Consider the following 25606-nt stretch of genomic DNA (forward strand, 5'->3'; position numbering starts at 1 on the left):
GGAAAGGAGATAAGCTGCAGAAACTTGTAGGAAGTTTTTTGTTTATACAACTCCAGACCTTTTGCCTTTTAAAACTTTCTAGTTCAATAAACCTTTAGTTCACTGTTGGCAGGTACCCTTTCTGGTGGTAGGTACTATTAATCACGTTGCCTTGTGTTTGCTAACAATTCTTCCTACTTTCAAAACTAAAAGCTTCCCACATGGTAATGATTTTATTTTTTTATACAAATTGCTATAGATGAGGATCATAAAGCTGGCATTGTGTATATTAAAATGTACATGTGTACTGTAATGGATTTTTCATGCTTTGTTTTTTTTCTTCTCCTTAACCCAAGGGTTCTCAACTCCAGTCCTAAAGACCCCCCACCCACCCAAAACAGGTCAGGTTTTCAGGATATCCCTGCTTCAGCACAGGTAGTTCAGTCACAGGGGGAGGGGGGGGGGGTTCTTTAGGACTGGAGTTAAGAACCTCTGCCTTAGCACTTAGGTCGTACAGGATCAAAGGGCTAACGCTCTAGGGGCCCTACGACGTATGTCATGCGTTGTGTGCTCCTTTTTCTACAGGGGTAAGGAGCCGTGAACGCAATAGGAAGTGGCGTTTTCTCCACTTGTCCTGAGTAGCCTGCTCGTGACCACATAATTGATACAGCAAACGATCACATGAATGAGTGCTGTGAGACTGGTGGCACTTTGAATGGTTGCCATTGGGTTAACATCGCCTGTCTTCAAGATCAACAATGTTCTCTGCACTAGGAGTCTTGCAATCCAAGTGTAACTTTGTTCCCTTACGGCTTTGTTTTTGCAGTCTTCCGCATCAAGATCTGTTCCCATACCTCTTTCAAGTATCTCGGTGCCAAAATCTGCAGCTTCACGAGTTCCGTGCAATGTTGAAGGAATAAGCCCTGAACTTGAAAAAGTCTTCATTAAGGAAACTAGTGAAAAAGAAAATGGGGTGAAGGTAAGATAATCTCTCATTTGGCTCCAAATCAGGAGTTGGTAACTATTTGTACGAGTAGAAACCTTTTACTCCAGGGAACTTGTATTACTGATGGCTGTGAAAGTTGTCTGCATGCTGACCAACTGCTTTGATGAAAATTCAGAAAGAGAAAATAATTGTCTGCTTTAAGATCTGTTTTACTTGGGCAGTCCGTTGTTTTTTAAAATCTTTTGCCAACATAATTCAGTCTTGCAGTTTCCTTGTTCCAATTCATTAATTCCACCCCACCCCTTTCCAGACTCATATTTATATAACCTATTAGGCGTGCAAAGGTTTTTGTAAAAAAAAATATATATATATTTTTATTATAGCCTGGATTACAGTAAACATAGCTAAGCGTGGGTGTACAGAAAGCATAGCTAAGCGTGGTTGTACAGAAAACATAGCTAAGCGTGGGTGTACAGAAAGCATAGCTAAGCGTGGGTGTACAGAAAGCATAGCTAAGCGTGGGTGTACAGAAAGCATAGCTAAGCGTGGGTGTACAGAAAACATAGCTAAGCGTGGGTGTACAGAAAACATAGCTAAGCGTGGGTGTACAGAAAACATAGCTAAGCGTGGGTGTACAGAAAACATAGCTAAGCGTGGGTGTACAGAAAACATAGCTAAGCGTGGGTGTACAGAAAACATAGCTAAGCGTGGGTGTACAGAAAACATAGCTAAGCGTGGGTGTACAGAAAACATAGCTAAGCGTGGGTGTACAGAAAACATAGCTAAGCGTGGGTGTACAGAAAACATAGCTAAGCGTGGGTGTACAGAAAACATAGCTAAGCGTGGGTGTACAGAAAACATAGCTAAGCGTGGGTGTACAGAAAACATAGCTAAGCGTGGGTGTACAAAAAACATAGCGAAGCGTGGGTGTACAGAAAACATAGCTAAGCGTGGGTGTACAGAAAGCATAGCTAAGCGTGGGTGTACAGAAAACATAGCTAAGCGTGGGTGTACAGAAAACATAGCAAAGCGTGGGTGTACAGAAAGCATAGCTAAGCGTGGGTGTACAGAAAACATAGCTAAGCGTGGGTGTACAGAAAACATAGCCAAGCGTGGGTGTACAGAAAACATAGCCAAGCGTGGGTGTACAGAAAACATAGCCAAGCGTGGGTGTACAGAAAACATAGCCAAGCGTGGGTGTACAGAAAACATAGCTAAGCGTGGTTGTACAGAAAGCATAGCCAAGCGTGGGTGTACAGAAAACATAGCTAAGCGTGGGTGTACAGAAAGCATAGCTAAGCGTGGGTGTACAGAAAACATAGCTAAGCGTGGGTGTACAGAAAGCATAGCTAAGCGTGGGTGTACAGAAAGCATAGCTAAGCGTGGGTGTACAGAAAACATAGCTAAGCGTGGGTGTACAGAAAGCATAGCTAAGCGTGGGTGTACAGAAAGCATAGCTAAGCGTGGGTGTACAGAAAACATAGCTAAGCGTGGGTGTACAGAAAGCATAGCGAAGCGTGGGTGTACAGAAAACATAGCTAAGCGTGGGTGTACAGAAAGCATAGCGAAGCGTGGGTGTACAGAAAACATAGCTAAGCGTGGGTGTACAGAAAGCATAGCTAAGCGTGGGTGTACAGAAAACATAGCTAAGCGTGGGTGTACAGAAAACATAGCTAAGCGTGGGTGTACAGAAAGCATAGCTAAGCGTGGGTGTACAGAAAACATAGCTAAGCGTGGGTGTACAGAAAACATAGCCAAGCGTGGGTGTACAGAAAACATAGCCAAGCGTGGGTGTACAGAAAACATAGCCAAGCGTGGGTGTACAGAAAACATAGCCAAGCGTGGGTGTACAGAAAACATAGCCAAGCGTGGGTGTACAGAAAACATAGCCAAGCGTGGTTGTACAGAAAGCATAGCTAAGCGTGGGTGTACAGAAAGCATAGCTAAGCGTGGGTGTACAGAAAGCATAGCTAAGCGTGGGTGTACAGAAAGCATAGCTAAGCGTGGGTGTACAGAAAGCATAGCTAAGCGTGGGTGTACAGAAAACATAGCTAAGCGTGGGTGTACAGAAAACATAGCTAAGCGTGGGTGTACAGAAAACATAGCTAAGCGTGGGTGTACAGAAAACATAGCTAAGCGTGGGTGTACAGAAAGCATAGCTAAGCGTGGGTGTACAGAAAGCATAGCTAAGCGTGGTTGTACAGAAAACATAGCCAAGCGTGGGTGTACAGAAAGCATAGCCAAGCGTGGGTGTACAGAAAACATAGCTAAGCGTGGGTGTACAGAAAACATAGCTAAGCGTGGGTGTACAGAAAACATAGCTAAGCGTGGGTGTACAGAAAACATAGCTAAGCGTGGGTGTACAGAAAACATAGCTAAGCGTGGGTGTACAGAAAGCATAGCTAAGCGTGGGTGTACAGAAAACATAGCTAAGCGTGGGTGTACAGAAAACATAGCTAAGCGTGGGTGTACAGAAAACATAGCTAAGCGTGGGTGTACAGAAAACATAGCTAAGCGTGGGTGTACAGAAAACATAGCTAAGCGTGGGTGTACAGAAAGCATAGCTAAGCGTGGGTGTACAGAAAACATAGCTAAGCGTGGGTGTACAGAAAGCATAGCTAAGCGTGGGTGTACAGAAAACATAGCTAAGCGTGGGTGTACAGAAAGCATAGCTAAGCGTGGGTGTACAGAAAACATAGCCAAGCGTGGGTGTACAGAAAACATAGCCAAGCGTGGGTGTACAGAAAACATAGCCAAGCGTGGGTGTACAGAAAACATAGCCAAGCGTGGGTGTACAGAAAACATAGCTAAGCGTGGGTGTACAGAAAGCATAGCTAAGCGTGGGTGTACAGTAGTTGAGGCGTGATTGGTGTCTGTGTTTTCTGATCCATACAAATTATGATCATTCAACAATTCAATGCCAGGTAGGTCCCAAAGTTCAGAGCAGATGGTATTTAGCCAATCGGATGTACAAAGAGAAATAGTTTTATATTTAATTTACATGAAATCTGCAGGTCGACATTCCATGAACGATTGCATAGAGGACTGCACTGTACTTGCAGATGCTCAAATTGGCAAAAGATGAAATCTTGGCTTGATTGCACATTGTTGACGTGACTTTGTGCAGACAATTTCTAGAAGCCTATTTATTTGTATTGCACAAAGAGCCTTATTTAACATTCACAGAATTTGCATCAACTGATGTAACTGACAAAATAGAATGAAAACTGTAATTTGGTTTCCCCGAAGCTGAACTTTGGCAGAGGTTAATGTCATAATTCAATATTTGTTTCAGATGCATTTCCTGATATTTCTTTTTGCCTGTTCATTTCGAGGAATGTCATCAGGAGTATGATCAGCATTGAGTTTCTAGTTTTTGTGCCATTTGTTTTTTTTTCTTTTTTCCTAGCAAAAGGGGAAACACGCCCTTGTTTGCTATTGTTTAGTGACTACCAATTCCAATTTACTGTACCTGTATTTCAGAATCTGCACTGTAATAGTGCATGCAAGTCTGTTAGTAAAATAACATCCTCCTACATATAAATGATTACATATAGATTACAGTATACAATATTAAAACCCTGTTTTGTTCTTTTCCCTGAATAACTTGGTGTCTCAAAGTTTAAATCTTTACCCTTATTGACATCTTTTTTTGGAATGCCTCATAGAAGCCCTGGGTACCACTGAGCACAGACTGGCAATCCCTGTCTAGAGCCTTGCAAAATATCACAATGGAATGTGTGCTCATAATATGGAATAGTGTGATTGGCGTTCCCACAAAGTTCTTACCGTCCGCTAATGAATTAAGAGTTGCTGAGCACAGCAAGCATTGTTTATCAGAAGTCAGCTGGGGCCACTGAAGAAGTCTCAGCAATTATTAGTCAATTTTTCTGTTTCATTTTGCAAAATGAAAAATTCCATTTAAAAAATGTACACTATACTAATTTCCAGCTTCATTTTCTTTGTAGGTTTGTTATATTTACTTTTACAATGGCTGTTTTTTCTGTCTATGGGTGGGGGAGGGAGAAAGCAAAAAAAAAAAACTACGAGATTAAAGACATTTAATTATTTTTAATGACCTTTGGAAGGGAATATTTGTTGACGGTTTTCTACTTTGTTTTCAGAAAAAGATATTTTGAAGGATCAGATCACAAAGGATAAATGTAACATTTTGTTTCTTTGAACTTAATCGTTAACGTCTAGTGCATGTGCTGATCTTATAAATACAGTACCCTGCATGTGTAATAACCTAGCCAGTAAACTAGTAAAACCTCTGCTTTATTCTCAGGGCTGAATAAGAACAAATGATCAGACAAAATATAGAACTAGCCTTTAAAACTGAGCAGTATTTTAAGTTGCAATACAGTATTCCTTCCTCCCCCTCATTGGTGAGAATGAGAGCTACAGTACAAAAAAAGTGCCATAGCAGTTAAAATAATAAACTTGCAGTACCTCCTTAAGCTGGTTAATTTTTTTCTGTTGCAATGCTTCTAAAATTAGCAGTTTCTATACTGTACAAGTCATTGAACCATATAAAGTGGGCTTTGTTTTTGTGATGTGGTTGCATAACAAACTAACACATTTAGCTTTTGACATCTGCTATATTGTGTTCAAAAATTAACAATCAGCTTTTTTTCTTTTTTTTTTAAAGAATTTGATACAACCATGTGCCAAGAAAGTAGTGTGTTTTATGGATGCAGAATGTGTTTGCTTACAGCAGGCCTGCCCAACTCGTAAAGTGAGAAGGGCCGAACTGCTCCAAGGAAAAAAAATTTGGGCAGCACGCGTTAAATCATCATCATCATGTCTCCTCCAGCGCCTCTCATCATCATCCTCATATCTCCCCCAGAACCCCTCACAATCAACCTTTACGATACTCCCCATCTATCTCTCCTACCCCCATCTCTCCCCCTCACCCACACAATACCCCCTCAACATCAAACACACAATACCCCCCTCCACATCAAACACACAATACCCCCTCCACATCCCCAGCCTATTCCATGTCAGCAGCCCCCCCCCCCAAGTCAGCATCCCCCCCATGTCTCTCTTCCCACAATATACTACAATATGACACTCTCCCTCTCCCCTAAATGACACTCTCTCCCCCTCCTCTCAATATGACTCTCTCCCCCTCCCCTCAATATGACTCTCTCCCCCTCCCCTCAATATGACACTCTCCCCCTCCCCTCAATATGACACTCTCTACCCCTCCCCTAAATATGACACTCTCTCCCTCCCCTCAATATGACACACTCTCCCCCTCCCCTAAATCACACCCTCTCCCCCTCCTCTCAATATGACACTCTCCCCCTCCCCTCAATATGACACTCTTCCCCTCCCCTCAATATGGCACTCTCTCCCCCTCCCCTCAATATGACAGTCTCTCTCCCTCCCCTCAATATGACACTCTCCCTCCCCTCAATATGGCACTCTATCCCCCTCCCCTCAATATGACAGTCTCTCTCCCTCCCCTCAATATGACACTCTCTCCCTCCCCTCAATATGGCACTCTCCCTCCCCTCAATATGACACTCTCTCTCCCTCCCCTCAATATGACACTCTCTCCCTCCCCTAAATGACACACTCTCCCCCTCCCCTCAATATGACACTCTCCCCCTCCCCTCAATATGACACACTATCTCCCTCCATATGACACTCTCTCTCCCTCCCCTCAATATGAAACTCTCTCCCCCTCCCCTCAATATGACACTCTCTCCCCCTCCCCTCAATAATACACACTCTCCCCCTCCCCTAAATCACACCCTCTCCCCCTCCTCTCAATATGACTCTCTCCCCCTCCCCTCAAAATGACACTCTTCCCCTCCCCTCAATATGGCACTCTCTCCCCCTCCCCTCAATATGACACTCTCTCCCTCCCCTAAATGACACGCTCTCTCCCTCCCCTCAATATGACACTCTCTCTCCCTCCCCTCAATATGACACTCTCTCTCCCTCCCCTCAATATGACACTCTCTCCCTCCCCTAAATGACACGCTCTCCCCCTCCCCTCAATATGACACTCTCTCTCCCTCCCCTCAATATGACAATCTCTCCCACTCCCCTCAATATGACACTCTCTCCCCCTCCTCTCAATATGACACTCTCTCCCCCTCCCCTAAATGACACTCTCTCCCCCTCTCCTCAATATGACACTCTCTCCCCCCCTGCAACCCACATCATACCCCCCTGCACCTCACATCACTTCCCCCCCCTGCACCTCACATGTCAGCAGCCCCCCCCTCACATGCCAGCAGCCCACCCACCCCTCACATGCCAGCAGCCCACCCACCCCTCACATGCCAGCAGCCCACCCACCCCTCACATGCCAGCAGCCCACCCACCCCTCACATGTCAGCAGCCCACCCCCCTCACATGTCAGCAGCCCACCCCCCCTCACATGTCAGCAGCCCATCCCCCACCTCTGCACCAGCCTGTTTTTCACACCCACCCCCCCACCAGCCCGTTTTGCGCACACGCACACACGCACACGCACACACACACACACCTCTACCTCTACCTCTTTTAGATCAGCACATCCTCTCCCCGGTACTAAGCCCCGCCCCCGGCATGCTCTGACCTCCTCGGCATCCTGCATCCTCCTCATGCTGCTTCTGCCCCCGCGCACTGCAAAACCCGGGGGCGGGGGGGGGGGGGGCGGGCGGTGAAGGAGGGGAGGGAAATGAATCGCCGCCATTTTTTTAAACTTTAAAAATTTAAAAAAAAAAATATATATATATTTAATTAATTAACTGGCACCCCGGAGTCACTGCGGGCCACACAGAGAGGCCAGGCGGGCCACATGCGGCCCGCAGGCCGTATGTTGTGCAGCCCTGGCTTACAGGATTGTTGCTTTCTGTGCTGGCAACGTTGCGTTAAAACAAATGCATTGAATCTGTTGCATGCGCTTATAGTAGGCATGATGGCGCGACGGAGCGACCTAAATCTCTAGTCGGTAGAATTTGATTTTTTTACAGCGACTGTCTCACCATGTGACAGGCTATAAACCAATCAGATGGCGTCTGATGCGTGGAGAGGGGGGATGTGGGTGTGTGGGTTTGTGTGGTGGGTGGGTGCAGGGTGTGTGGGTGTAGAGGGGGATGTGTCTGTCAAGTGAAACACACTATATTAACAACTTGAAAACGGTAAATTCTCCAGTAATTTAACGTTAAAGTAAATTCAGCATACAAACAGAAATTACAACTCCTCTCCGTTTCAGCCTTCCCCCTTGCACTGATATCCGCCCCTCTGCCTTACCCCTTGCCTGACGTCACTCCCCTTGTAGCAAGAGACGTCTCAAACTCAAATTCGAACTTTCACAAGGGCTACGGAGACTGGTGACATCATCCGTAGCCGGCACTATAAGCTCAGTCTTAGGCTTTGTCCCCGCTGGCGCTGAGCGCGCTCATGCTTGGAGAGCTCTCCAAGCATGAGCACGGGTGTCCTTTAAATTTTTGCAAGCGCTCCCGGGGGGGCGGGGGCGCGCAGGGGGGACAATGCAGGAGAAGGTGAGCGCGCTTGTAAGTATGAAAAATGTGTTTATGTATGCGCCGCCCACTCAGCGAGCTTAGTGCTAGCGGGGACGCAGCCTTAGGCCTGGGACATAGTACAGTAGGCCGTGCTGAGCCGCGCTGAGCAGATGCACTTAACCCCTGCATCTGTCATCAGCGTGGCTTTAGCAGCCGCTTCCGCATGCGTGCGGAGGCTCAGATATTTTGAAGAGACAGGCAAATTTAAAATTTGCCGCTCAGGGGAGCGGAGGAGCGGTCACGTGACCACTCGCATCTAATGGGAGCGAGGGACTAGCCCCGCCTCCGCCCCGCCCCCAAAGCGCGCTCACTGCCTCGCCTGCCAGGACACAAAAAAGCTCCCGTTTGAGCAGGCGAGGCAGAGCAGGAGCGCGGATCAGCGCGGCCCGAGGCACCATGCCCGAGGCCTTAGACACCACAAAACATCCTTCTTTGTTGCGGTAGTATCCATGCCTCCCATAGTTTGTAGGTGGCCTGTGAATGGTCCTTCTCTGTGCCAAATATTTTTCGTTTTCGTTTTACATTGAGATGCACTGTTCAGAAGATTTAGTATCAGATCGGTCCTGAAAGCCGTTGTATGTACATCTTTATATAGTGCCATGCATGTACGTAGCGCTTACCAGCAAAACGTGACCTATTCGGAATAACTGCTTCATACATAAAAGTAGACAGGAAAAGGGGTCCCTGCCCCAAGGAGCTTGCAGTCTAAGTGGTAAGTAGACAGTAGGAGCGTGTTCTGGTAAGCGCATCTGCAAGGGTTCATGGTAAATACATACGAGATGTATAGTATTATAGTATCAGCCAACGAAGCTATCCAAATGCTTCACTCGAGGTGTTTTAAAGGTGAGAAGAGATGGTGCTAGTTAGAGCATTCGAGCGGTGGGGAACGGGAGAGGGCTTTAGATTCAAAAGGGGTAGACAGAAAATATCCTTGAGCAGAACGCATGAGGCGGGCAGGTGTATACCAAGAAATTAGGGCTGAAATGAAAGGGGGGGCAGAGGTGCGTATTGCCTTAAGTCCTCTTTTTATTTATTTATTTGTAAGTAATACAGAATTTAATAGGAAATCATGAGGAGGATTTTAGCAGGAGAGATGCTGAGATAGATGTAGAGAATAAAATGATTCTACCAGCAGCGTTTAGGGGAAACTGTTGCGAGACAAGATCTCCAAGGTTGCAATAGTCTAGATGGGAGAGAATGAGGCTCTGCATTTGCATTTTTGCCATTTATCAGGAAAGGGCATGTTTTTGCAATGTTGCGGACGAAAAACCAACCGGTTTTAGCGACATTATGAATGTGAGGAGAATTTGGGGGATGAGTCAAATGTGACCCCTAGGCAGTGTATTTAATACTGGGTGTATGATAATACTGCAAACAGTAATGTAGAAGGGGGCAGTCGGACTAGGCTTGGTAGGAAGTATTAGGAGCTCTGTCTTGGACGAGTTAAGTTCGAGTTGGTGGACGGCTATCCAGGATGATATAGTGGAGTGACATTCAGAGACTTTGTCCTGTACAGCATGTAAAGTCTTGAGGTTGAAAGGTAAATGTGTTTATCCACATAGAGGTGATATTTGAACCTACAAGCTGTGATTAGGTCATCTAGCGAGAGTATGTAAAGAGAAGAGATCCCAGAACAGACCCCTGGGGTACGCCCACAGATATCGAAGGAGTAGGTTGTTGGCAAACGAGACGCTGAGTGCGATGGGAGTGGTAAGAGGAAATCCAGGGTAGAGCTCTGCTACGGATACCAAGATTACAGAGAATGTGAAAGGGTGTGGTCCACAGTATCAAAGGCTGCAGAAAGGTCCTTTATACAGTATAAGCAGGGTGCTGTTCTCCACGCTTTTCATACAAACAAATGTACACCACAAAACGAATTATTTAGCCCCAAATTCCCAACAGATGTAATATTTTTTCTACTTTACGGAAATCAAGGAATACAGAAATCAGAAAACACTTTTTTTTTTTTTTTTTTTTAAAATACAGTAATTCCTACATGTTTAATTTATTTTAAGTCACCTATGGCCCAGATCACCAAAGGGTGCTAAGCTTTAGCACACCTCTGCTTCCATTCGTATGAATGGAAGTAAAAGTGTGCTAAAGCTTGGCATCCTTTTGTGATTCTGGGCCTATGAATTCACTTAAAATGGAAGACTTTGGGGCCTATTCATTAACCCCATGAGTGCATTATTGTGTTATCTAGCACCACCGAGTGAAGCTTAACCTTTAAGATAAGTCTCACAAAATATTCAGTGCTTAGAGAGGACTGCTTTCTTTTGAAATTAACCCCCATTTTCATGAAGCTCTTTCACGAGTAAACCTACCCGAACAGGCGTGAACTCAGAGTAACTTCAATGGGCGTAAATCTGTTGAGGAGCGTTAGCATGCCATAAATGGAGCTTGATGAATAACCTCATTAAAAAGTGGACATCAGCCTTTCGGTCTGGGAGACCCTCTGAAGTCTCAGAATTATAAACCACAATAGAAACAGAGAAATCTCTATTAAGGCTGTCTCACATTTTAATCTGGTCTGTAACTGTTTCATACGCCCATAATATATATTTTCTTTAACTGTGCATGCAATGTCTGGTATATAATGTATACCCTGTTCATTTATGTAACTGTATTTGTAACCATGTATTATTTGTCTTAACTCTGTGCCCAGGACATACTTGAAAACGAGAGGTAACTCAATGTATTACTTCCTAGTAAAATATTTTATAAATAAATAAAGGCAGCAAGAAGGGTGGAACCAACATTTGGGAAGTTTGGAGAGTTTTGCCAGACCAAGTGCATATAAACTTAACTTTTTAAAATTGTATTTTTAAACTACCTTTTTAAGGATAAAAAACAAAAGCAACTCGATCTGTCAAAAAAAAAAAACTCAGACACACAGGGTTAATGCTAGAATATCTGTGACAAATCGCTCAAATGGCAGACAGTTGGTTGGGATAACAATTGGAAGTTCCTGCCATACTCCATTAAGATATCAATACAAAAAGATCACTACAGAAAAACTTATCCTCCTACTGAATATTGTATGAATACATACTTTCCTCTTGTTGTCAAAATTTGTATGTTACGCAGATTGTCAAACCCCAGGCAACAGCCTTATGCTTATTACACTTTTTTTTCACACGGTTTTGATGGGCAAGACCTGTTCAATAAATATGGTGCAATGCAGATTGCCTATTTTTGCTCAGGGACACCATTCTCCTTCTGTAATGAATAGGCCCCATAATCTTCCATACTGTTGGTGCCATGGTGTCTGGGCTGGACCGACACATTGCGCCCCAGGCAGAGTAAAAATGTGGCACCCCTACTACTCGTCGCAGGTTACCAACGTCTTGAAGTTTCCACACTTCTCGGATCGCCGCAGGGCACCTCATGCGGCGGCTATAGCCACCACCATTTTTTGAGCACGTGCACACGTGATTTTTTTTTTTTTGTGAAACGGGAAATTTAGAAAAATGACCCTGCTGCTGACGGCCAAGCTGTGTCTCCTGGGCGCGCTCACAAATGACCCTGCTGACAGAGTGCGCCCAGCAGAATTCGGCTTGACCACCAGCAATCGTGACACATTTTTAAATTTCTTGCAGTGTGCAGGAGATGTAAAAATGTATCCTGGTGGCAAAACGGAGTACACTGCTGGGCACATGCTTACAGATGGCAGCGGGGCACCTCTTCCTTTTTTTTCCCCCCAGTTGGTGTCCTGGGCAAGTGCCTGATCCCTTTATCCCACAGTGTGATAAAACCCTAATTAACCATAAGATACTTGTAGGCCCAAGTGACAGCAGAGAAATAAGGCAATAACACTTAGAGCATTTCATCCATAATGCACTCTGGCAAAAAACGCACACAGTTATAGCAAGACGTTATGATTTTTATAGTGGTTCTATCCTGTAAAATTTGCGATTTTCCTCATGTAAATGCTTGTAATTTTAATTTATGATTCAAGCCCCTACACAACATGATCTCCATGGAGAACGTTTTAAAAAGTAAAGAATGCTTCATATGTTCTGATGCTGGAATTCTTGAAGAACCAAATTGGAGCCGGTTGATATTATAGGGCAGCATTGTCTGTCTGTCTTTATATAGCTCCATTAATGTACATAGCGCTTCACAGTAGTAATACACATGACAATCATATAAATAAAAAATAATACAAATAACAGATCATGAGAATAAGTGCTTCAGAAATTAAAGTAACATTTCGGAAGGAGTCCCTGCTCCGAGGAGCTTACAATCTAATTGGTAGGTAGGAAGAACGTACAGAGACAAGAGGGCATTCAGGTAAGTGGGGCCAAGATCTATTTATTGTGTGTAGTATTAGCCACGGTGCTACTCATATGCTTCTTTAAGCAAGTGGGTCTTAAAGGTGGATAGAGAGGGTGCTAGTCAGGTATTAAGGGGAAGGGCATTCCAGAGGTGTGGGGCAGTCCGTGAGAGGTTTAAGGCGGGAGAGGGCTTTAGATACAAAGGGGGTAGAGAGAAGACATCCTTGAGCAGAATGCAAGAGTTGGGATGATGCATAGCGAGAAATTAGGGCTGAGATGTAAGGAGGAGCAGAAGAGTGTAAAGCTTTAAAAGTGAGGAGGAGAATTGAGTGCGAGATGCGGGATTTGATAGGAAGCCAGGAGAGTGATTTCAGCAGGGGAGACGCTGAGACAGATATAGGAAAGAGTAGAGTGATTCTGTCAGCAGTGTTTAGGATAGATTGTAGGGGAGGCAGGAAGGCCAGACAGCAGGAGGTTGCAGTAATCGAGACAGGAGAGAATGAGGGCCTGAGGAGTTTTATTGTTAGCAGTCTAGCAACAGCAGAAAGGGCGTATCTTTGTAATATTACGGAGGAAAAGCGACCGGTTTTAGATATGTTTTGAATGTGAGAGAGAAGTAGAGTGTGACCCCTAGGCAGCGTATCTACTGGGTGAATGATAGTACTTCCAATAGTAATGTGGAAGGAGGTGGTAGGGCCAAGTTTGGGAGGAAGTATGAGGAGCTCTGTTTTTGCCTTGTTAAGTTTGTCGGCGGAGGGCCATCCAGGAGGATATCACAGAGAGATTCAGAAACTTTGGTATATACAGCAGGTGTAAGGTCAGGGGTTGAAAAGTAAATTTGTGTCTCATGAGCATAGGGGTGATATTTAAACCAAAGAGATGTGATTAGGTCACCTAGAGAAAGTGTGTACAAAGAAAAGAGGAGAGGTTCCAGGACAGAGCCCTTGGGTACCCCACAGAGAGCTTGATGGAGGATGTGTTGGCAAAAGATACTGAAAGTACAATGGGAGAGGTAAGAGGAGATCCAGGATAGAACTTTGTTACCAAGAGTGGGGAGAATGTGAAGGAGAAGAGGGTGGTCCACAGTGACAAATGTTGCAGAGAGGTCGAGTAATATGAGTAGAGTGTAATGACCTCTGTCTTTGGCAGCATGGAGGTCATTAGTTATTTTAGTATTGCAGTGGTTAGTCCGAACTGTAATCCATCACGAAATCACATTTAAAATGCTTTTATCTGGTTACGTAATGAGTTTTCACTTTCCAACCAATTAACTTGTCTAGAGTATTTACTATATGCAGTAGCTTGCAGTTATCAGTAATTGACAGTCGTCATACCCGATTTCATTTCTTAATATCCTACACAAACTATTAGTTTTTGTTTGGTTAGGCAGAAAAGTAACAGGGAAAAGAGTTGAACGAATTTGTTTAAACTTCTTTTTAGAACCATGTCTTATATCAACTCCTGTGTTTTTATTTTACAATAACATATACCATAGAACCATTTTGAAACCTAGATGTTTTTGGTTCTTTTTGTAATACTGCGTTTTTTAGTCTAGTTTTTTTCAGTTGGTTCCAAGCAACGGATACATTCACTTTATTTGCTCAGAAGCCTAAGTTCAGTGGAACACTACACGTCTTTGTGCTTTTACTTTACACATAATGCCTCCCTGCAGACAAGTCATTACTGATGGATTCAACATGTTGCTACCATTGGTTTATTTAATCCGACTGATTTTCAGTTTTTTTTTTCCCCCGTTCAAAGATCTGATTATGGGTTTATACAAATGTTTACGGTGGTTTTGTATATATAAGCTATAACGTGTGTGTGTGTGTGTGTGTGTGTGTGTGTGTGTGTGTGTGTGTGTGTGTGTACAATTTATGAATTGAGCTGGCATTGCACACAGGTGTATGTCTTTCTCCCCTTCTGATTGCTTCTTGGAAATGTGGATGGCCGCAGGTAGAGTGTACTTCATTAAACAATGAGGTGTACATCTCCCTTTAAAAAGAGCTTAATCGATAAACTTAAAGGCTAAATGTCGGTATTAGGCATGGTTACATTTGTTTAAGGTGGTTAATTCCTTTGTTACATTCAGCTTTAGATTTCTTTCTTTGCTGAAGTACACTTATTTTTGTAGCTTTCCTTTGTAGCAATCCCTTTTCTTTTTAGACTTTTTGTTACAACTTTAAAGAAACCCTTTTAATGTTTTGCAGGAATCTATTTATTCTGAAGCAGTTTCTTCCCCTAGAATCAATGTTCTTTGAATACCAGGCCTTGATTTTTAAAGAGAATTGACAAATGACAGATGCCAACAGTGGTAAAATGTTACCCTGGCTCTTCCCTTTATATATTTTTGGTAGGGGTACTTTGTGGGTGGTAGTAGGAGAATGCTTCAATAACGTAAGGTTGTGGACAATACATTGCCTTGTTGGAGAGGTGGGGATCTGGAAATTCTGCAACTAGAATAGATTGAAGGAACAGTAAATGAAAAATATTTCTTAACCATTGGGCAGCAGAACAAAAGCTGTACTATTCCAAAGCTGCAAATATATATATATATATATTTTTTTTTCAAGCTATGTAAGGCTATTGTAGTTGCACCTTGCAAATGAAGAGATAAAAAAGAAAAGAAAAATAATAGCATTTGTATTGTATTTTTGGGAATCAACTGCTGAAAAAAAATTGCAATGTGTATTTAGGTTAGATATAGATTTATACAGCACCTACCTGGATGTTTAGGTTTGTCCCCTTTAAAGGAGCCATGTGGGAACAAATGTACTCCATTTTATGTAACAGGGATAATTTTACATTATGGTTCATTAAGTAAAGACAATACTCCTGTTTGTATTTTGCTCTAGTCCATAGATATTCCTGATGGTCGTAGAGCACCCTTACCTTCCACCTATCGTAGCAGTAGCACGCGCAGCATTGATACACAGACTCCCTCAGTCCAGGAACGGAGCAGCAGTAGCAGCCATTCTCCATGTGTGTCTCCTTTTTGTCCTCCCGAGTCTCAAGATGGAAGTCCATGCTCAACAGATGACTTGCTTTTCGACCGTGACAAAGGTGCGTGTAAGAACAGCTGCTGTAACATGAATGTTGAATTTTCTGTATTTCCATGTGTTAGGTGTGAGCGGAAGTAAACCCTGTATACATTTAGTAGCATTAATTATGTACCGTTTTGGTCTCTATTTTACAAACATCTTCCATAAATTGCTTAGTACTGTAAAGCATATTCGTTATGGGTAATAAACAGGGGAAAGCATACTGTGTATAGCGCTATGGGAAATAAATCTAAAGGCACTACGGTTGGTCAGCCATGCTAATATCTGTAAAACAGGCCACCATTATAAACCAATCCAGAACATTTTTTTTTCTTTTACTGTATGTTGGCGATCATGTTATCTGCTTTGTAAGAAACGGCAACTTGGTAAGCGTGCTGAATAGCGTTCAGTATTGATTGCAATTTGCAGTTAAATATTTTGAATAGTTTAATCTTTTATATTGATCCAGTTCTATAGTGTAAAATATTGGTTTCAGTTCGTTTACGATAAAACCAGGCGACAAGCAGGCCTGCTCCTTATCACCAAGATGTAGTGTAACATTATTATCAATGCACCAAATGTAAATGGGATCAGTTAGTCCAAGTTAATATATTTAGGTAAAGCTGGCACTTTTTTAACATGCGGGATGTCAAAAACGGTTATATACTGTATTTTGTAAGTATGAACTCAAATGGGGTCAGGAAAAAAAAACTAGAATCATGTTGGCACTTGCCATATTTTTAGCAGTCATTTCTATTTTCATCAAAACTGGTTGTGTGCTCATTCAAAAATAGGAAACGCTACTAAACTGCGAACAAGAAATTTTTACCTTTTTTTTTTTTTTAAGGCTTCTGGATGAAAACTTAGAGGAATTAAACCATAATTCCTATTTTAGCAGCCTTTTAAAATTATTATTATTACTGCTCAATGGTTTACACATATTGAATAACGTGTATTGTATTGTATGTCTTTATTTATATAGCGCCAAAAGTGTACTCAGCGCTTCACAAAGAATACAGTACAGGGAATTATAATTATACAATAAGTGCAGCAAAATCAGACAATAGGAAAGGAAATCCCTGCCCCGAAGAGCTTACAATCTAAGAGGTTTAATGGGAAACTTACAGAGACAGCAGGTGAGGGAGTAAGTGCTGTAGATGGGTGTGCTTGGTCACAATGAGTGGTGGGAGTGACTGTGGGACAATAGCCATGAGTGCAGGCTATTGGGATGCTTGATTTGTGGGGTAAAATGTAAGGAAGGTCAGTGTTAAATGAAAAGGTTCGCACCATTTACAGGGGAAGAGGTGGCAGGGAGGCATGAGTGAGATCAGGTGTGTATGTCTGGCTTCAGGCTTTGGGGAGATCCCCAGCAGCAGGAAGGAGTAGATAGAGGGTGTGAAGAGAGGATTTGTGTGGGTGCTTTTTATTGAGGGGTAAAGAAGTTGGGAGAGAGGTGTATAAATAATGGTGCAGTGGGGATGTTGTAGGGAACAGAAATGCTCACAAAGGAGTGAGTAAACAGTAACCAGAAAAAGAAATAGGGAGGGCATAGTGAGATGCAGGAGGAGAGAGTTCCAAGGTACTGGAGGATAAAAGTGTACAAATAATCACAGATGATAAAAGTTAATGTAATTCAGTGGCAAAGTTGTAATGCAGAGCCCAGATCTTCCTCCAATCTTCACCTCCAAAATTAACTCTTGTTGACACTTTAGATGTACACTTATGATGTGACGCTTTTGATGTTACACAGCCTTATGGTTAACAGCCATGCTCCAGTGACTTAAGTACTCTATTTGCATGCATTTGACTAAAACTTAAGGGAGGGGTTTGTCTAATCAACTCACAGACATACAAAATAGTTAATTAGATTATTATTTCTCTCTCAATTGATAGGTGTCAGCTCACAAACCTACCCCAAAAGCCAATTAAATCTTAATTTAATAACTTGAATATAATGGGACTTGTATCGCTAATAATACTTGGGACATGCAGTAGCAATTGTATATCAATTGTACTGTGTTACCTATGAGAGAAGACATAGTACAGCTTTCTGGGTTTGTAGAGGTAGCTCTCTAGGGTTGTTAAGTTAGTTAATGAGTAATGTTTTGAAGATGCACAGGTTGTATTGCTGGCATACCAAGCAACATATTGTGCTAGTAGTACATGCTATTTATTTTTAGGGCAAGAACAGATTTAAATCCTGACACAGAAAATACATATTGAAAGGATTCCAAAGTTGCAGTGATGGTTACTTTTGTGGAGTGTCTGTGCGGAAATGTACTATCAATGTGATTCTCCATAACTGAAATACTAAACTTTGTTGTTCACAAGTGAAAAAATGAAACCGCAAAATGGTCCTAGGTAAAAAACCAAGAAGAAATGTTTGTAAAGGAGCCAATTATTGACCGATTAGATGGACCAAGTGATTCTTATCTGCCGTCAATGTCTATTTGTTATGGTATCCTTATGTCAAATATTAGAACGCAATGCGATTTTTTTTTTTTTTTTTTTTTAATTATTATTTTTTTTTTTATTTAAATTTTTTTTTTTTAAGTTGATGCATTTCCAGTTGCATTATTCCATTACAACTTAATTGATTGCTAAGTAAAAATCTCTCGGGGTGCATACCAGTCTGAGAATAGTTGCTTTTCTCACAACTTGGTGCTGGCTCACTGGTTTCATTTTTAGCCCCAAGCCCCACTGGCTTGATGAGCGTAAGGGGCATTGTGTGTCTTTCTCTGTCCCTCCCCACAGAGTCCCATATTTACTAAGCAGTCTTCTGCCACAAGGCACCTTTTGGGATAACTTGTAAGGCGTCTGCCAGTGTCGGAAGGTGCTTCGTGGCATGAGACTGCTTAGGGAGGAGAGGGATGGGCACGCTGGGTGACTACTGCTGGGACTTGCATATCCTATATTTAACCCTTTTTATTGCATCACTGTCTAGTAAAAGATGCACAACAGGAGATTTAAAACACAGAATGTCATGACATAGAAACCCCAATGAAATTGGTTTAAAAGATCTATAAACTAAAATGTTAGAAAAAAAGGTGAATATATAGAATAATAAAAATGTGTAGCATGAGTATATAAATTGAATAAATAGTGGCGTCACCAACATCAGGAGCTGGAAGTCTTTATCCCCCACCAGCAGGTTGGCGTAAGAGTCACCACGGAGGCAAATCTTTTTGATGTGCGTTTCTGACTTATACACGTAGGAGTTAATTGAATTGTATTTTATAATTTGAATACTTTATTAAAGTTATTAAAGTTGTTAAAGCAGGTGGATGGTGCTTGTCTGTGCTATGTTTTAGGATGCACCTTTTGAGAGTACTTCGAGAAGGGAAGATTTATTAAGAGGACCAGCACCTTGCACCACCACTAGATGGACTGAACCATGCAATTATTTACATTTTTTTATTACTCGGGCGTAGATTTGCAGGACTTTCTATGTATAGGTGTACATACTTTTTTTTTTTGTGTGGCCAATACAGACCGCAAATTAGTAAGACACTTTATGCCCCTTTTGTTTATGGCTGAATGTACTGTACAATGTACACACCCCCTTTGACAAGGTAAAGGTACTGTACGCTGGCATAAAAATACCCTTATAAAAAGTATATATTTTCCAAAGGTACATGCTCGCAGTAGTTATCATGGGTAACATCTTTCTCCACAAAAATTTGTGCCCATGAATAAAAATTGAAAATGGTGTAAAGTTGTGAGACGATTATCAAGACTTAAGACTTTACATAGTGATTTTTCATATGATATTAGGGTAATCATGGGAAAAACAGTAATTGTCCTTGGTACACTAATAATAAATATGTATATGCTTACATACTATTTTGGCATGTAGATGCCCCAAATTGGTGAGACAATGTAAGACACTTTGCACCAGAATTATTCTGGGCTGAATGCAAAAGGTGCACTCCATTATTTCTGTAAAGAGGATAAAATAATAATGCTGTTTAGTGAGGTATATTGTTGAAAAAAACACAAGCCATGCATTTTCTGGCAATGAAGTGGCCTACTTTTTCCCCTTTACGTTTTGGTTAACGTTCCTACTCTGAGTGGTACAAGAATTCTTCTCAGTAGAGTAATTATTGGTATAATTATGTCAGGCTGGGTAGATTATCTTGGTTCCAAAACAGATCTTGGCCTCACCTCCAAACATCTAATTTTCATGCTGGCTGTGCTAAAAGGGAAACTAAACATTAATAATTCAACACAGCAAAAAATAAATATTGTTATTTCAGTGTAATTTAAAGGTTGCCTGTTTTGTATCCTGCTGAACCTTGCTGTATGATTCCGAACATGTGTGTGGCAGGATTACCATCTTAAACACCTATCAATATCTTTTTAATGTGTACAACTGTTCCGAAGGGTGGCTTGTGTGTTAAGGTAACCGGTAGGCATTCTTGTGTCGTGTGTAGGTTCTGTTTTTCAGTAATAGTCTGAATAGTTATTGTATGTGACATTCCACATTGAAGCTTTTACATGTGGCACTTAAATATGCCTCATTATATTTTCTAAAGAATATCAGGGGAAAAACAGTAACATGCAGCAGCAGGTCAGATTTTTTTTTTAATTAATTTATTTTAAATACTAAAGCATTGATATTTGTGACAACAGAGTCCCCTATAATGAATGGAATGCATCAGTAACACGATAAAATATCGGTTTGTGGATCCCAATATTCTGATTCACGCTTCTGTTTTCCAGTTCTTGCTGTGGAAACCCTTATAACTAATATAGTGCCATATAAATTACGAAGACCACTTGACTTAATTAGTCTTCGTTTTCCATATGCGATCTGACTATTCACTGATGGTTCTCTTGTGCCTGTTCTATGAATTTTATCTCTTTGTTTGTTCTGTTTTTTTTTTTTTTTAATATACATTGAATGTTTTTCCCTCTTGTTCATTATTTAAATATGTTGATGTGCTCCCTCAATGTATATTCACAGCAATAGTAGCTACATTTATTTACTTAGCTTGATTATTAAAATCTGCACTTTTATAGCTTGCTCAGATATCCTTCACTGACTACCCATGATGCATATCCCATTGAGACATGCTTCGTCCCCTTCAAACTGCATCTTTTTCTTTGTTTTAAGATTGCGCTTACCCTTCCAAGGCCCCTTTACCTCTCATACGTGTTTAGCATGTATATCCTATTTCGGTGTCTTCAATAATTACACCTTTTGAAGTCCCCTTTGGGGTACAATCTCTTGGAGCAAATGTTGTGTACTCTGTGTGTTTGCATCCAAGGGTGAAAAGAACAATATTATTATTCCTTTTTGTTATAAATGCCTGTAATCGAACCTACAAGTTTGTAAAGTCAGGTCTAACACTCTAATCGTACCACACCCCCTCATAGCATGTAGGGCTGATGGTGTTCTATGTAAGTACAAACACTTTACAGACAAGTACTAGCACCCCAGTAATCTCAGGTCTGCTCAATACATTTCGATCTTAGTAGATTGTTTTTAGAGAATTTGATACTTGCACTATTAATGCTTTCCTTACTGATTCTTGCCTTGTACATTACCTGCTGAGCTTCCATAAACAAGTGACAAACTTAAATAAATAAATAACACAGCAAAAAACACCAAATCAACATGTTGGAAATACTGCACGAATTCAGAACTATAAGCTTTGCAGCCCTGCTGTAAAATGAATGTCAGATTACATGCACTTTTTAGGTTAGTGTTTTTTCTCTTCAATGTTTGAGATTTCTGCTGAGGTGCTTATAATAATGTAAAAGTAATCTAGACAGATTTATGCGATATTGCACACCCTTCTCCAGTATGTTGAAGCACATGCTGTGTTTATCAAAATAGTCACACAATGCTTCTGCATGTAATATATAGATAGATGCGTGCCATGCTTGGTTTGGCTTCTGCTTTCCTGCTTACAAATTCCAAGCAAAATATTCCTCCTGGATGTAAAAAAAAAAGAAATTCTGCTTGTTTGGAAACCCTACTTGAAATTCTTTGCTCTCTCAATCACTAGTAATATCACTGCTTTAAATTTTCAGACAGTGGGAGTAGCTCACCGCTGCCCAAGTATGCCTCATCTCCCAAACCAAACAACAGCTACATGTTCAAACGAGAGCCCCCAGAGGGATGTGAGCGTGTGAAGGTCTTTGAGGAAATGTCGTAAGTAATACCTTTTTGTCAGCTGGTGACTGCAAAGCAGAGAAGTCTTCTGTGTTTAGCCTTTTTACTTACAGATGAATAGACCAGTCCAGCTGATACGTTGCTCCGAATGAAGGAGCTCTTGCAGATCAGTAACGGAACACATCATGCAAGCTTCCCATATGTGGGAAGCTAAAATGGTGTTTTATGAGTAAGCAAAACAATAGAAAATGTCTCAAAACACGGAAAGACAATGTTATATTTATTCAACAAATGAACAATACCACTTATGAGCACGTCTCACAGGTCCACAACCCTGCCTTTCCCCATGATCTCTTTGCATACAATGCTTCCGCTGCAGCCAGGGATTCTGGGTAATGATATGCAAATGAGCACACGGTGTCAGTTTTTGCTCATCCATTTTAACATGGACCCCTATAGCTTATACCTGCTGTATCACACAGCATTTCAGCACAGCCTGGGCTAAAGGGCATAGCCAGTAAACCTACTCAGACGGCTCTTTCGACCTTTAGGGTCTGAGTGAGGATGGTTACTGGCCGTGCAATGTGAAGCTGGAATAGGTTTCAACCAGACACAAAAAGTTGTGGTGAGAAAGTGACAATAACCCTCTAGCAAATAAAAATATCACTTGTGAGCATTCTCCCAATATTTAGAGTGATTGTAGGCGGAGATAATGTAGCAATGTAGTCGGGCTAGAGTAGCAGTTGGGCTAGAGCCAACTCCTTCATATTAACCCCTATCCTAACTGCTACTCGAGCCCTAACATCATGCAATGCAAACTCGTAGTCTGATTATTAATAGGAACTAATTCGCTGCTGTTTAAATTGCATGCAGAGTCCCAATTCCTGAACAGAAGATACACAAGAATTTACGTAAATTGAGTAACTATTGCACAAAGTTCGCAATGTGGTAGTTCTGATGCGACTTATCACATGGAGAACGCAATAAAGTTTTCAGAAACGTTTCAAGCTTACAATCCGCTCTGCTACATCTGTAGCTAATAGTTGCTATACAAACACACCCTTGTTGATTGCCTTATTGTACCCGGTCTGCCCCCCCCCACCCCCCTGATCTTCTAACATAGTAATATAAAGTATCAGAGCTCTTCACAAGAGTAGGTGTGTGTGTGTGTGTGTGTGTGTGTGTTTAGCAGACATGGAAGCTGTACAGCAATATACTGACTTCTATGAATAGAATAAGTATAGAGAATACAGTCCTACTCCTATTGCTGTATTTTGCCGATTAGCCTTCCAAGCATGAAACGTTCAAATGCTATAAAAAATCATAATTAAGCCAACCATATGCAATTAGCGTTAATATTGATCGTATTTTCTGTTTACGGATTTAATTTGTTCACAATTTTCAAATAGAATTGAAACTTTGCTTTGTTGAGCAGTCCAAAAATGTGTTGCAATTCCTGACTAAAGTAAAGTACATTGCTGGATAGAAAAACAAGTTTAAGAATTCTAGAAATGTAATGTCATTGAACTGACGGTTTCAAGCCATTCAGACATTATTCCGCATTAAATTTCTCCTAGGAGACAATGTTGCAGCTCATTTCACAATTAACCATACTCCTGCTAGATTTTGATTAGTGTATTGAGATACCTGTATAGCAGCAGTGTGTTTCAAAACCTACATACAGTATGTAAAATAATATCTTTTATTTATATAGTACCTTGCAATTCCAAAGTGCTTTACAATACTGCGTAGAATACGTGGAACAAAGCAATTCATGCAGCCAGCTCTAGGGTGGAATCCTGGCAGTGTGTTTCTGGTGCTTTGCTCAGGGTTCAATTATCCAAAAGAAGTATCAGATTATATTTTCATTATTACTATAACTGGTGGGTAAACTGAGTTTTTGTAAATTGCTGAGTTTGGTGAAGGAATCACAAGCTTTCTGATGACGAACACCCTAATCTCTCTACCCTTTGGCCCACACAATAAAATGTGTGGTATAATTTTGTGTATATCGTGGCGATGTGACACATCAACATTGGAAGACTTGTCTGTAGAATTTTTTTTAGAGATACAACCTTATGGAAGAATATTCTGGATCAAAAGATATTGTTACATGGATTCAAACATGTTTTTACTCACCTTTTCCTGAATGTGTGACGGTGATTACATTAAAATAAAGCTTTTTTTTTTTTTTTTAATGTACTGTTTTCTTGCAACATGATTTGATAGCACAAAATGAATTTTATGAACCAACATGCTCTATTTAGTCTTCAAAAACAGTAGTGTTTGTGCAAGAAAATATGAAACTACAGGGAATTAAACTGCACAAATGCATTTGTTTTCCAATAGGTTGGTGATATCAGCTGTGATTGACGGTACCCCTTGAAAACGAAGGGTGCTGTAAGGTTTATTTGGTAGAATGTAATCTTTCAGTCCTTGTGTGATAGATGGGTATCTGTCTATCACTGAACTGAAAAATGTATTAGTGACGTTTAAAAGCACTTTATTAAGACTGTAGCAGTTCATTATTTTTTTTACTATAATTGACTGCTTGTCCATTCTAAGCCAGCTTGCCAAATCAGTGCAGATATGGAAGATGTTTGCTCATCAAAATATTGAACTCTTCACTTTTAATTACATTTCAGCCACATGTTGATGGCAATTAAAATTCTAACTTAAGGTTGATACGAATTGTGTATTGCACTTATTCTACGTTGCTTTCTTGTGTGATTTCTGAAATTTCTCCTGTTATTTATATATATATTTATTATTATTTTTTAGGTCTCGTCAGCCAGTCTCTACCCCTCTCTTTTCATGCCCTGACAAAAACAAGGTTAATTTCATCCCCACAGGATCCGCTTTCTGTCCTGTAAAATTCTTGGGTCCCTTGTTACCTGCTTCTGACCTAACCCTCAAGAACTCTCCAAATCCTGCTCAAAGCTCAGCTGTGAGCACCATGACTGTTGAGCATCTTTCATCTCAGGTCTCCTTCTCCTCTCTGTCAGACCATGCCACCAGCACAGTTGAGGCCCATGAGGTCGCTGACCATCCGTCATCCCAGGACCAGCAGCTTGGGGTGGAGCTGCTGATTGAAGATCAGTTGTCTTCTCCTATTGCTCATAACCATGTTGTAATCTAATCTCCAGCAGAGCAGGCCTCTGCATTGAAACAAATTGACTTGAATCCAGATCAACAACATTTGCATGTGTAGTGGCAAACACCATCTGATCAGTAAAAAAAGAAAAGAAAAAATAATAAAGTACTGCTTAGCGTCTCATCATATCTGCAAATGTTTATCTTGGACTAGGACTGAACTTGGTTTCTTGATTTTTTTTTTTTTTTTGACTAGCAGTAATTTGTGCAAAAACCCCTCGGGTAACGTTAAGAGATTTAAACGTGGACTATGCATTTCAAAGTAAGTCTGACCAGGTAAATTGTGCTTTGTGTTTTATTCAAAATGGATTGTATCAATAAGCTCTATATCAACAAAATCAAATGCCTGTCTAAATAGATAATTGTCTTGCTGTGGTGTCCTATTGAGAATACTGTACTTCAGGATGATTACAATTGATTCAGGTGTTTGTCTCTGACATCTTTATATCTCCTTGGATGTCTGTTATGCACTGCTTTGCATTGCAGACCTCTCTGACACTGAAGTGGTTAAACATACAATGCAAAATTAACTCAATGGCCACACCAATTGCACAGCGCCC

General features: G+C 41.3%; 1 protein-coding gene across 1 annotated transcript; it reads left to right on the top strand.

Annotated features, from left to right (window-relative positions):
- Positions 1–775: 775 nt before the first annotated feature.
- On the top strand, positions 776–25228 carry LOC142477292 (glucocorticoid-induced transcript 1 protein-like; the record flags this gene model as incomplete). The annotated part of the gene is made up of 4 exons (XM_075582239.1): positions 776–958; positions 15587–15794; positions 21812–21932; positions 24675–25228. Coding segments are annotated over 4 exons (870 nt in total), but the record flags the coding sequence as incomplete, so codon positions are not given.
- Between the last annotated feature and the right edge of the window lie 378 nt (positions 25229–25606).

This window comes from Ascaphus truei, unplaced genomic scaffold (assembly GCF_040206685.1).
Source record: "Ascaphus truei isolate aAscTru1 unplaced genomic scaffold, aAscTru1.hap1 HAP1_SCAFFOLD_2063, whole genome shotgun sequence".
NCBI lineage: Eukaryota > Metazoa > Chordata > Amphibia > Anura > Ascaphidae > Ascaphus > Ascaphus truei.